Source organism: Lygodium microphyllum, chromosome 4, assembly GCF_053477565.2.
Source record: "Lygodium microphyllum isolate KBCC chromosome 4, Lygodium_microphyllum_v1.1.10, whole genome shotgun sequence".
NCBI lineage: Eukaryota > Viridiplantae > Streptophyta > Polypodiopsida > Schizaeales > Lygodiaceae > Lygodium > Lygodium microphyllum.
Window position 1 is genome coordinate 104086590 of NC_141138.1, and position 13170 is coordinate 104099759.

At 40.8% G+C, this 13170-nt stretch overlaps 1 protein-coding gene across 4 annotated transcripts; it reads left to right on the plus strand.

The window, feature by feature from the left end:
- The first annotated feature begins 2434 nt into the window (after positions 1 to 2434).
- LOC148037420 (thiamine phosphate phosphatase-like protein) lies at positions 2435 to 4806 on the plus strand. Of its 4 annotated transcripts, none has more exons than XM_087676338.1 (5): positions 2439 to 2794; positions 2904 to 3025; positions 3373 to 3565; positions 4325 to 4464; positions 4592 to 4806. In XM_087676338.1, exons 1-5 carry the CDS (start codon positions 2552 to 2554, stop codon positions 4722 to 4724), a joined length of 831 nt encoding a protein of 276 aa, XP_087532464.1. In that variant the 5' UTR covers positions 2439 to 2551; the 3' UTR covers positions 4725 to 4806. The 4 variants fall into 4 exon arrangements, with proteins under 4 accessions (XP_087532466.1, XP_087532468.1, XP_087532464.1 ...); XM_087676339.1 differs by having other exon boundaries at positions 2441 to 2794; positions 3376 to 3565; XM_087676340.1 differs by lacking the exons at positions 4325 to 4464; positions 4592 to 4806 and adding an exon at positions 3867 to 4296 and having other exon boundaries at positions 2435 to 2794.
- The last annotated feature ends 8364 nt before the right edge of the window (positions 4807 to 13170 follow it).

The window sequence follows — 13170 nt, forward strand, 5'->3', positions numbered from 1 at the left end:
TGTAGCGAGATCACATCCACAAACTTATGCACAATCTTTAAGATAGTGGATTTCCCAACCTCGAAGTGTTCACCAATTTCTATGTACCATGTGATGCTTGCAAGGTGAAGTGCAATAATAGCCACCATTTTCTCAACAACAGAAAGAACTCTACCACTAATAGTCCTCAAAGGAAGCAAAATATCCCCTTACTTAAGGCTATTGTGTATCATGTTTGAAAAGCACATAAATGGTGAGATTGGAAAGTGAAAAACCTCCTTGAATCGTGCATTGTCTCCTCTTGTGGCACAAATATAGAAATTCCACCAATTAATAAAGTTATATTTCACATAAAAATCGGAGAAGGAAGATGTGTCATCTTTCCATAATCACTCCTTGCATTGCTCGCACAATCAACATCATGCATACATAAAGATGAGTATGGTCCATGTGTCTAAACAAAGGGAAGGTTGTGATGATAGAGCATCTATTTCCATGTTGATGCCATCATTGTCATCATCCTCATTGCAGATGGACATCATGCTCTTCCAATACATGTTGACCACAATAAGTGACAAATGCAAGAGCATGTTTTAGTATTGACATTGTTTGAGAGGGGCAACCGTGCCAAAAGGGAGATAATAGAGTTGGTGAGATGCAAGTAAGGAGTGAGTTGAGCTGCTCCGCAATCAAACAATCTTCCAAAGTGCTTCTATTGGAAACAAAAGGTCGTTGGATATCCCATGCAAGAACAGTCGATGCACTCTTATCTTGTCATTTGAGAACTTCTATTTCAAAATTCACAATAAACATGTTGAGCAGAAGTTGTTCAACACAAGATGAAGTTTATAGGCAGGTAACAATGTTGCTGCAATTTTTGAGGCATAACAATCACTGCATGCCATTTTTCATGGCTCATTACACATCCAATATCTTTTTTTTATTAAGAGAAGGCACGATGGTAGCATTCAAGCAACAAACTGATCACATAAAATAGTGTGGCATTTGATGTCATAAAGTGATAGTAATTTAACATAGAGCCATTGTTTTTTTGGTTGCATAGGGCATCTTTGTGTCTAACCTTGGGACGACATTTCATGGTAGGATGTGCTTCATGTGCATGCTTGTATTGGATGCAAATGTTTTGCTGAAGACAAAAATCCTATGATTGTTCAGATTTTCATGGTTCCTTGGTATATTGGTATTCAAATGTTTTGTTTAAGTTTGACTCCATCATGGCAATGCAAGATTGAATGAGGCAAATTTGAACAACAAAGGACCAATGACATCATTCTTAAAAGAGTGTGGTTTACGATATATTTGTAGAATTCTATACAATTGCTAGGCATTTAGCGCAATGAGTTTGATAATGCAACATTTTGGATGACTTTATGTGAATTTGCATTGCTATCATTTATTCAGTTTTACATGATACTCACATGGGCCTTTTTATGTCTTGGCATTGTTCCCTCACTTCAATGTTGTGAAAGTCATATTCAAAAGCGAGATCAACAATGGGGCATTCAACACCCTTGTAGAATGTTTCACAGTCTAGAGCATTGTAATGCATATTCCATATCACCAGTTTGTTGAACACATTGGCATGTATGATAGTGCATATAAATGTTTGCATGCTATTCACATAACAATACAACCTTTTGCATTTCGAAAAATGATTCTACATAGCCAAGCAATGTAACACACAAACTTGCAACATAATTCATTTTTGCAGGAATGGTATCCAACAGATGCACAAGTTAGAAGCTTCCAAATTTCAAGACATCAAATGCATTGCATCAATCACGATGGGTCACAAGTCCAACGCAAAGCATGGGGCCAAAACTGAGTAAGGTTGCCACATCTGACACTACTCCACATTCTACACATGATGAATGCATTGGATGTCAATTGTAATTTCAGCATTCCATGCGACAACCGATGGCTGACACAGTAGAGCAGGGCCCACAAACATTCTTGGTCAGCAAGATTAGTGTCAACTAAATATGGTCACTTGGAAATAACTTAGGAGACCATGGGGGATATAAACTATGAGGGTAGTCCTCCTTTGAGCTCCCTCACCCACGTGATGGCGTTGTGTGATGCGCATTGATAGCTCCAACCACTACACGTGAAATCTTGTCCTGCAAGCCTTTCGGCTTTCTTGTAAATATACTCGTGCCTTAGTTGCACCTTGGAATACATATGCCATGTTACCTTCATTTCCTGTCGTGTTACCTTGTCCCATGACGTGTTACACTTCTGCAACTCATGACGTGTTTTTACGCTTGTGCATTCCGCATCGTGTCATGGTACGCTTCTGCAAAAGTGTGGGACCGCTGATTAGAGGGTGATCCCTCATGAGACGGGCTCTATGGGGTGGGTGTTGCCTGCCCCATAACAGGCCTCAGAAGGAGGGTCTGCTACATAGACTCCAACCATTTATTTTATAGAGTGTAAGTAAGATGAGAAAAGCGCTGGCCAGGGCCCAAAAAGATACGTGAAACGCTGGCAGACTTCTAAAGCCAAGAGAAGGCGGGAGGTGGAAAAGGGTTGGGGAAGGCAGCAGGCGACGATGGAATCCTTGTCGTCGTCGTCAGGAGCAGCGGCAGCGGCAGCGATGGAGGAAGAAGAAGAAGAAGAAGAAGAAGAAAGGGCGAGGCCGACAGTAAGAAATACAGGAGCAGCGCCGCTGTTGATCTTCGATTTCGACCACAGCCTCATCGACTGCAACAGCGATCCATGGGTGGTGCAAGAGCTCGGGGCTGCGGATCTCATGCGATCTCTGCGGCCGTCACTGCCATGGACGAATCTCATGGTCTCTCTCTCTCTCTCTCTCTCTCTCTCTCTCTCTGTGTCTGTGTGCCGTATGTGAATTGACCTGTCTGCTTGTGAGGCTGTTGTTTCCTGTTTTTTCATTGCGGCAGGACCGGATGATGTCGGAGTTGCACGCCCGGGGGCACACCGTCACCGACATCGAAGCCTCCCTCCGAAGAATCCCTGTGGAACCAGCCATGAGGGCCGCCATTCGAGCCGCACATTCTTGGGGGTATTTTTCAATCCTTTCTGCGTTTCCTTTCTTCCATGGCATAATTGTCACAATGCATTCATGGCAGCAAGGAGGGGGCCCAACACACTGAGTCCTTCAACAATCTAAAATATCTTCTTTTAGAGTTTTAACCCCAAAACTTGTCCTACCTCTCTAGCTAGAAGTTATAATGCCAAGCTGCTAACGCTTTGATACTAACACTAAAGCTCACAATAACAAATTTTTATTTCTCTTGTAAGCATTAGGCATTTGTGAGTTTTCATAGTTTCACAATGCAATTATGATAAACAACCACCATTTATTGTATTTGTTCAAACCTTAAAGTTTTTTAACATCTTTCTGGCTAGAAGATGGGAGCTTCAAGTGATCAGTGATGCCAATGTCTTCTTTATAAAGACAGTGCTGCAAAAAGAGGGCATGGAGCAATACTTCAAGGCGATTCATAGTAACTTAGCTTACGTGGATGAGCTAGGTGCTCTACGGATTTGCCCATATCATCATTCACATTTGTGTCCCCTTTGCCCACCAAACATGTGCAAGGTAGTGTTGTGACCTTTTTGTTCAAAACTTTACATTGAAGTTTGTTTGTTTGTTTTTTTTGGGTTCTACAACTGTATTCTTATTCTAAGGGCATGAATAGTTCAATTATGTATTTAAGACTCACAACACTAGGATCTTCAAAGCCTCGAGTATTAATAGATATAAAGATATCTCCCAACCCAAGTTACATTACACATACAAATTGAGGACAAGGAAAAGTTAGGCCCATTACTAACTTTATCAAGCTAAACGCTTGTTCATGTGGCATGCTACCTTGTAATCTTTGTGCATTTGTTTGTAGACATGCAAGAATACATCCTTACGACGTATCTCCATGATTGCACGGTTTGCTTGGAGATTACCCCAAGTTAATATTCAATGTCTGTAGCAACACAATCATTATGAAATCTTCTATTTACAAGTGCTACTAGGAAAGAAGAGCATTTCTCTATCAACTATGGAAGCATTAACTCTCTTTCCTGTGCCAATCAAAGCAACATTTTTCATGGGGGCAACAGCATAATGATGGTGGCATGTATCATAAAAGTGACTCTATTCTTCTACTTATACTATATAGCTTCATGTAACTATACTAAATTTGTCACTTTATATTTTTTTGGTTCATTGTGAGTTGATAATGGGAGTGAGCTATTTCAATTCTTAACTTGGATATATGCATTTTATATAGATTACTTGTAATTACTTGTCTTTAGCTTTAATAATTGGCTAAGAAAGGTTTTTACATCATTGATACTACAGGGTACAATCTTAGATCAAATAAGAGGAGGAGAGCATTTAACAACCAAGGAGAGAATTGTGGTTTATATTGGTGATGGAGGTGGAGATTATTGCCCATCTTTGCGATTGCAACAAGGGGATCATGTTTTAGCAAGGAAAGGGTAGGGACATTGCATCATCACTACTACTAATGCTACCACTACCACCCCCCATAGTATATTGGTTGATTCTTACTACTATTAGTGGGATGTGTGTTTGATTGCTATCCACTCTTATGATGACTTATAGGTATCCACTTTGGACACTCCTCCAACAAAGCATTGACTTGGTTGCAGCTGAACTTCATGCTTGGAGCTCAGCTCATGATATAGAAGAACACCTTTTGAACATTTACCAAACTATTGGTCAAACATCAATGTAGAGATTATTACTACTTTTTGCAACACTTTTTTAGTAGGTTGACATGCAAACATTTTTTAAAGAATAAGAGTTATAATTTAATATTGTGGATGGCCACACTTTTGAACCACCACGTAAATTATTGGCGTTGGTAATTTTGCAAGTATGTCCAAACATGTATAACAACCTAAGTAACTAAAGAGTGCCTTTTGAGATCTTATCGCAAATATCGTGCAATAGAAACCTTCTTGAGGGAAGAGCAATTATAATGGCATCTCATTGTGTTTAGGCAAGGGTTGAACTTGTGAGCTCCTTTGTCACAACCACCCATGCTTAATGGTTGTATGTGCTTGAGGCTTTAAAGATCTTTTAAACATTAGCTAAAGGACTTGTGTTTGAATTTGTAAATTATGAGAAGATGAATTCATGTGGATTTTACTTCACCATTCTATTAGTGGCCAAATATTATCAAATTGACCTAGAAAATCTAAATTAGGATTGACAATATTGTGTGTTGGTTTCTTGATCAAATTATGCCTTAAATTATATTTTCTATTGGCATAATAAATCATTCATATGTTCTCTTGACTATATCAAACTGGTCCTTTTTCTACTATTTATCATATCTAATGGGTCCTCTTTTCTTTTTTGAGTGGGCAAAGTTAGTATAACAATAAATTGCAAACAATGTATTTATAATAGAGGCAATATTAATGAAGTGATATTTCATTCATTTTATATATTTGTGTTTTTCACCTCAATTGTGAACAAATAAATATATGATTGCATGTGTTAGTTTTTTGTGTGCTTCATATCTATTGCATAAAGGAGGATATGGATGGGTTGAGAAGGGGAAAAAAGAGTTTGCTAAGCCATGTGTTAGAGTACTATAGGATTCACATTATTTACTTGATGGACTAAGCAAAGATTCTATCCACACCCAATATAGTAAAAGACCACATCTACTTTTCAATTAGTGATGTGTGTGTCTACTAACAGATTTGAAACCCTGCCAATCCTTGCCAAGGAGAGTTAATGTTAGTGGGCCCAATGCCTTTTTCTGTTAATTTGAAAAATGCAAGCAGTGTAAGGAAAACCCTCGATATTTTTCACTTCTCTAACCATTCAAGGTAGTGTAACTAGCCTTAATCCTTGCAGTATGCCTTTAGAGAACCCCTTTTGCAAGGATTTTTGTAACCTTTCATTGTCATGACCTTTGAGATTACATCATCATTTACATAGTTCTTGACTCTTCATGCTCATGGACCTTCAAGAGAAATATCAATACCCTATTATAATTAATGATAAAGTTGCATTATGTAAGAGCAAGAATAGGAAATCAATAATGTGTAATGAAGGTGGGAATGATTAGATGTTGTGTATGTTACCACATTCATGAGTAGAGAGGATAGGTTCATCTTTAAGCTAGGCATTGTGAAGTATTTTGTAAAACAAAGGTCATGGATGACACAAGTCTAGGTATGTAATTATGAACATATGGTTGGCAGGATGGTTGATTGAATAAAATGGTCAATGAATGGGTTTAGACCATACACATGGTAGCTTCAAGGGATCACACAATGCCATTCATAGGTGACACGCCCTAAAAAATAGTGGAGTGATCCACCTATATGTTTAAGAAGTAGTGGTGTGAGAATATGGATGGATGAATTTTAATTCGCCACTCTTGGGGAACATGTACCTTAAAAATGGTAGGTTTAGACTATGGATGGTGGATGAACTTGAATTGGGAACTAATGGGTGTTTTATGCCTAAAAACCAATTAAGTGAGACCATGGATGGATGAACTTATATTTATTTTTCCCTCTCACATTGGTAGCAAAGAATTTTGGGCCTAAGAGTGAGGTTATGGTGGTGTGCTATGATATCAATGATGAAAGATCAACATGCCTACATTTTCTAGATCAACTTGCATTACTATGTCATGTGCACTACAATCCTCAAGCATATCTTAGAGCTTGTTTTGACAAATCGATTATCAACTTACTCACAAATCTATCTCCCATTTATCAAGTTTTATATAGCCATCATTATTGGAGTTGGTTGCTCTATCATTCTTTAGCAATCTATTGTTTCTTTTTTGGGTTTATTGATTGTCCTAAAAGAGAGTTCAACTTTGTCTTTATTTGTGGTGATTCTCATCATCTATGTTGCTCTTATTTTGATTGAACATGTAAATAATCATCTACTGATTACCAAAAAGATTAGCTCTAATTTTTCTTGGATAATAAGGATTGCAAATTATATATAATGATTTAGAAAACTCATTCCTTATGGTGAGTCGCAAAATTTAGGTAACCTATTCGATTATTGTTCAAGAGGCAATCCTATTCTTCTTTCTTCAATTGATGTGAATGGGATGACTTAAAAACACCCACCAAGGACTAAATTTTGCAAAATGGTTTGACTATTTGGAGGTCCCTCATCATTCTCACTCTATTTTCCCAATCATTGGACCATAAAAAGGATGCTTAAAAGTTCTATTTTCTTGTACAAAGTTTTCAATGTTGATTGCTACTTTAATTTGAGGGACTTTGTTTATTATCGAGGCCTTGGTGTACTATTGGGGTCATGGGTTACTTCGGTGATCAAAGCATCATGATGATCTAAAGTGAGCCTTTTGATCTAAGCCATGGATTCCAACTCTTTGGGTCTTTACTACATTATGGAGGGCACAATGGGACATTGGGGTCAAAATCCAGTCCCATTCTTCAGGGGTATGGCATGAATATCGAGGAGTTGTGTTTGAATGGGAGGGTGTTGCAAAATGCCACCCAAGTGTCCATGTTTATGTAATAGATGCGCATTCTCCATGTAGATTGGCACTCGTAGCCCAAAAACACTAATCTCGGGACCTCAAAAACCTTGTCCTGCCAAAATTTCACACCCTCCATGCCCTAGAGGGTGGGGTATTGCTCTCTCTCCTTCAACCATCTGTCTCCTAGCCTGCTTCCAATGGCAATCACCTCTTCCACCACCTTAATGGGGAGGACTTGGTACAAGTTGGTGGGGAAGTGGAAGTTAAGATCAAAAGGTTGCCGTGCACTTTCCTTTTGCTCCCAGATGATGAGATCTGCGTAGAAGCTGGCTGGGAGTTCATTGAGGTTGGGGTGTAGTCGGCCTTATTACTGCCTTATTACCGGTCTAACATTTAATCTTCCCCTGGCTTCCTCCACCATATGTTTCCTTTTTTCTTTTAGCGTTGCTTTCCTTTCGGTGGAGGTGTCTGTTGGTTGTTGTTGGTCTTCTAGGGGTGGAGAAGGAGGTGGTGGGACTAATTTCTCTTCATGAGGTCCCATCTCGAAGTTCAGTCCAGCCTTTTCCTCTTGTTGAGCTTCCTGTTGCTGTGCCCCTTCAGCGAACCCTAATGCATCCACCTCTTGTGGGGTCAGGCCTACTTGCAACAGATACTTTCTTTGTTCTTCGGAGCTTAGGCGGGTTGCGGTAGCATCTACATGCTTGCCTTTAGGGCCTTGCATGCAATTCTTGAAGCTTCTTCTTAATTGTCTCAACGGCCTCCCTTTCCTCTATTTGAGTGACATCAAATAGCATATTGAGGAAGGCGCGTTGTTGGGCCTCGAAATTCATGTGGACGGTCACTACTCTGCTTTTAGCCAATACTTTGTCTTTCTCCACCTAAGCTAAATGGTGCACCAAGGCTTTAACTCTTCTTTCATTCTGATACACTTCTCTTCATGTCCTCGAGACTTTCCCCCTGCCTCTGAGCTAGCACTGTCAACCTCTATTCTTGATCTTCCATTTCTCCTCTCAGCTTCTGCTGCTCTTCATGTGCCGAGGCTACCTCTTGTGTCAAAATTTTCACCTCTTTTTCGTACTTGTGTGCTCTTTCCTCCCTCAATGCCTCCAGTTCTTCTATGGCTTTAGTGATATTTTCCATTTCAGCTTGTAGATCTTCATATAGCCCCACGATCTCTTCGTTGTGTCTTCGCAAGTGTCGTATGGCCTCGGCTTCTCCATACAATCTTGACTGCCATTCAGTTTTTGTCTCCTCTTTAGCCCGTAGCTACTCCTTTAGCTCATTAATTTCCCTTTGGGACATGGCTATTTGGCGTGTTTTTTCCAACAGGAATGCAGCCATGGCCTCCTTTTTAGCTTCAAGCTCTGTTGTTGCTATTTTCTTTTCTTCTTTGGCTTTTTCCAACTACAACAACAGTTATTTTACATATTCATCATACTCCTTTGCCGATACCTCTGTCCTGGGTATGGAGATGGTAGAGACTTCCACCTTCTACCTCTTTGGATCTTGCCTAGACTCGACATCAGGTCTCTTGGTCCCTGTCATTGGGGTAACTTCTCCGGTCCCTTGGGTCATTCCTTATTTACAAGGTACTGCTCCCATGCTAAGACATTGATGGGGTCTACTTTTGGCGTGGAGCCTTGGGTGGCTGTGGTGCGCAGATCGGACGCAGGTAGCTCACGTAGTGAATTCCCAAAGGTCCCCAAGAACAAAGTACTCTACTTTTTAGCACAAAAACCAATGTAAAAGCAAGCACGACATGAGACAAGAGACAAATTGGGTTGAATCTCCCCCATGCCTTGTGTGAGCGCTTCACAAAGCATGTATTTAATGTATATTTCCAATCTTTATGCTCAAAAATAGCCCAATTACAAAAATATGACAAGCTTTTAGCTTTTGACTTTGCTTTCTACCAAAAATAAGAAAATAAAGCTAATGGACGGTGCCCATAGTGTCTGGCACGCCCGATCTCAATGTCCAAATAAAAATAACATATCCAGGCGCATAAGCGCATACAAAATAATAATAAATAATCGATGTCTCTATAGACATAATCAAAATATAGGCGTGGCACCTATTAAAATATAGTCGAAAACCCGCTAGACTCCAATGCTTTCCTCCGCCACTGCTGCTATCTCTACACATCAACTGAAGCATTCACAATCGTTAGTAAAATAACACAATTAAACCGACAAAAGTGAATACCTAGCAGTCTTCAGCTACATAAATAAATCAACTGGTTAGAAATAAATCCTAACCTTAATTTATTACGAGTGCGCACTCTAAACTCATAAACGTTTATTAATTTAATATGCATTTTGCGGAATCACCCGCTATGGAATCACCCATGTACACACTAAATTAATGAAACGCCCGAAAAGGACAGGCGTCCCCATCAACTTCTCGCACAAAGAATCCTCTTAGACATAATCAAAATATAGGCGTGGCGCCTATCAAAATATAGTCGAAAACCCGCTAGACTCCAATGCTTTCCTCCGCCACTGCTGCTATCTCTACACATCAACTGAAGCATTCACAATCGTTAGTAAAATAACACAATTAAACCGACAAAAGTGAATACCTAGCAGTCTTCAGCTACATAAATAAATCAACTGGTTAGAAATAAATCCTAACCTTAATTTATTACGAGTGCGCACTCTAAACTCATAAACGTTTATTAATTTAATATGCATTTTGCGGAATCACCCGCTATGGAATCACCCATGTACACACTAAATTAATGAAACGCCCGAAAAGGACAGGCGTCCCCATCAACTTCTCGCACAAAGAATCCTCTTTGCGTATGAGCCCCGGTCATCTAAGTTTATGGAATCCACCATAAAACCTCACGGAATCCACCGTGGAATATGCCTCCTGGCATCAGGCTGTGACTGTGGGCATGGTTGGCACTAGGAGGATATGAATGGGCATGATTGGTTCCTGGCGCCCTTGTCTTCTTTTGGAGAAGGCGGCGTGATTTCCGGTACATGGGTGCTCGAGCTTGGCCCTTCCTCTCTCGGCGGGCTCATGGTGTTCAGCTCATCTCTCCTGCTCTACTGCTCTATAGATTAGGGCGTAGCTAGAGCCATATCCTCATCCTCCTTTCTTTTCAGCTCTGCCTCTTCTTCAGCTACCTTCCTTTTTCTCTCCTCCTCAGACCTTCTTGATTCTTCTCTCAAAATTTTTGCCTCTTCTTTTGCTTTCTTTTTCCTCTCTTCTTCAGTCTTTTTGGACTCCCTGCGAGTCCTCTGCAAATCTGCTTTTTCTTTTTTCCTTCTTTCTTCTTTTGTCATTCCCTGTGAATCCTTCCTCCTTTGCTCCCTACGCCTCCATCATCAGTCTCCGTCTCTTCACTTTTGCTTTTGCTACTCTTGTTGACAAGGTGATCTTAGTGGTGTCTCTCCAACTCCTTCTTCTTCTTCTCCTTCTCTCTACCCTTGCCCCAAGGCTTCTTTGATGATGGCCGTAAGGACCCCACTGAATCTGATGGTTGAGGCTTTAGAAGTAGAAGATGAGGCTTTCCTTTTGGCCTTGGTAGTTGGGGACTCCCCTCTGCTAGCCCTCCTCCTATTGGCAGGGACTTAGTCGAGGTCTCGATGGTTGAGGCTTTAGAAGATGAGGCTTTCCTTTTGGCCTTGGTAGTTGGGGACTCTCCTCTGCTGGCCCTCCTCCTATTGCCAGGCCCTTAGCCGAGGTCTCAATGGTCTTTCTCTCATAAAACCATTGAGATTCACCCTATCCAGTGCTCGTGCTGTGATGCTCTCTAGCAGAGGGACATTCATGCGGCTCATGATGGTGTTGTACCTCTGACTAGAGAACAATATGTGCACCATTTTTGCTTGGAGTTGAATCTCAAGGTTGGGGATATTTGCCAAGCTGATGATGCCACTGTTGGTATGGACCTTCACCTTGTTCAACATCTCTCTTTGGCCTCCGTTCCACCTTATTGGCCAATCATATGGCCCTTTCTACCAAGTCTGGGGTTAGCACAATCTATACTTGGCGAGTCTCTTCCCCCTCTCGCACGGTAACGGTGCCACGATCCCTGTGAAAAGTCTATAAAAACTTTGCATAGTGGATGTAGTCTACCCCTTGGCCCATTGCTTCCATGTATTTTTGCAGACTACACTACTCGATGATCTGCCTCTCACAACCCATTCTTCGATGGTCACGTTTTCTAGGTTGAAGATATGTCGGAACTTAAACTGGTTAAAGGCCCGTGTTTCCACCGAAAGACCGTATTTTGCCTTACCTTATTTTGAAAAATGCAAATTGCCTGCCTTTTCTTGGCATGCCATGATGGGTGTCTGTCGTGAAGCCACATTTACCATTAGTGTTTTTCGGAATAATTACAAGCAAAAGGAATGACTACATGCTTGTTGAGCTGAAATGTAGAAGTAGAATTTTTCCTTCAAGTAGTCTATTGATTTCAAATCTTATTGACATTTTTCTCTATCATAAGTTGCTTCATCCTTCCATTTCTATTTTTAGGTATTGATTGAGATTTCTAATGTGTGATTTTCCTTTATTATTTTCCTTATGTGTTTGATTTGATTTGTGTGTTTAGTTTGATTAACCTTACCCCCTCCCCCCTTTGAAATGAGAAGAATCCTTCGTAGGATTAAAGGGTTAGAGGATGCAGGGCCTTCAACACATAATCCTAGTGTTTTACTTTCGCATGAGCCAATCATAGAAATTCGGATTATATTCTAAATTAGCAGAGCTGTCTATGTCGAAAGGACATATGCATACATGCGTAATGTAAGTAAGGACGTCAAGCAAGAAGTTACCGAAGCCAACTCTGCTAGTAATGTGTAGCTCCTCCTCGGTGAGGATGCGATCTAGATAGGGATGTCCCTTAATGTGTTCTTCTAGTGTTCGATTACAGATGGTAGTCAAAACCCTATAGGAAGTTGGAGCTACATAGGTTGGGTCGTATTCTGATGCCTTGATTGCACACTGCTACTCCGCATTGGTCATCATTTGGCATCCCTCTAGCTCCCATTGCAATCTAAGAGCGTACCATTTCTGCCAAGAAAGAGGAGTCTTTATCAGCAAGGTGTTTCAACTCCTCGATTTCTTGGTCTGTGGCCATGATCATGTTCTTATTATATGACATAATGAGACATTTTTTGATTGCCCATTCTCTTGATATCTTTTTGGCAATTAACTCCTTTGCTACTTCGGAAGCCTTAACGAATACAAATTCTGACTCCTCCCAAGAGCAAGAGAGTGTACACACTTCTGCTGCTATAGGCTCTTCCAATAGTCCTAAGTCTACTCGATCGTAGCTTTTAGCCAGTGTCATGAAAATAATGTCCAAGCGTCTAAGGCAAGGAACCAAGTCTTCCACTGTACTTTTAGCTAAGTCCGCAGCCAAGGTTAGAATGGATCACCGCTCATAAGAGGGTCTTAGGCCGATAGAGGTGGTTGAGTTTTGACAGAGCTAGAGAGCTCAACAGCAGCAGCAGCTAAAGGTTGTCGCTTGGTTTGAACTTGAGGTTGTGGCTTGGCCTCATGTTCGATGGGTTTGGTTGGAGATGCGGGTGTCACACTACTAGGTGCTTCTGAGGTTTGAGGGACACTAAAGCAGGACTAGATTTGGATGGTTTGTTAGTAGCAGGCTGCGGTTTTGGGCGATAGATTGGTTTAGGCCGTGCTTGTTTAGGTTTTGGAGGTTCGATGGACT

What these genes read in the sequence shown, in the direction of transcription:
- LOC148037420 (XM_087676338.1), top strand. Translation starts at nt 2,552, where the DNA reads ATGGAATCCTTGTCGTCGTCGTCAGGAGCAGCGGCAGCGGCAGCGATG. An exon ending in GCCCACCAAACATGTGCAAG is followed by an intron (nt 3,566 to 4,324) that starts GTAGTGTTGTGA and finishes TTGATACTACAG; the next exon opens with GGTACAATCTTAGATCAAAT. An exon ending in CATGTTTTAGCAAGGAAAGG is followed by an intron (nt 4,465 to 4,591) that starts GTAGGGACATTG and finishes GATGACTTATAG; the next exon opens with GTATCCACTTTGGACACTCC.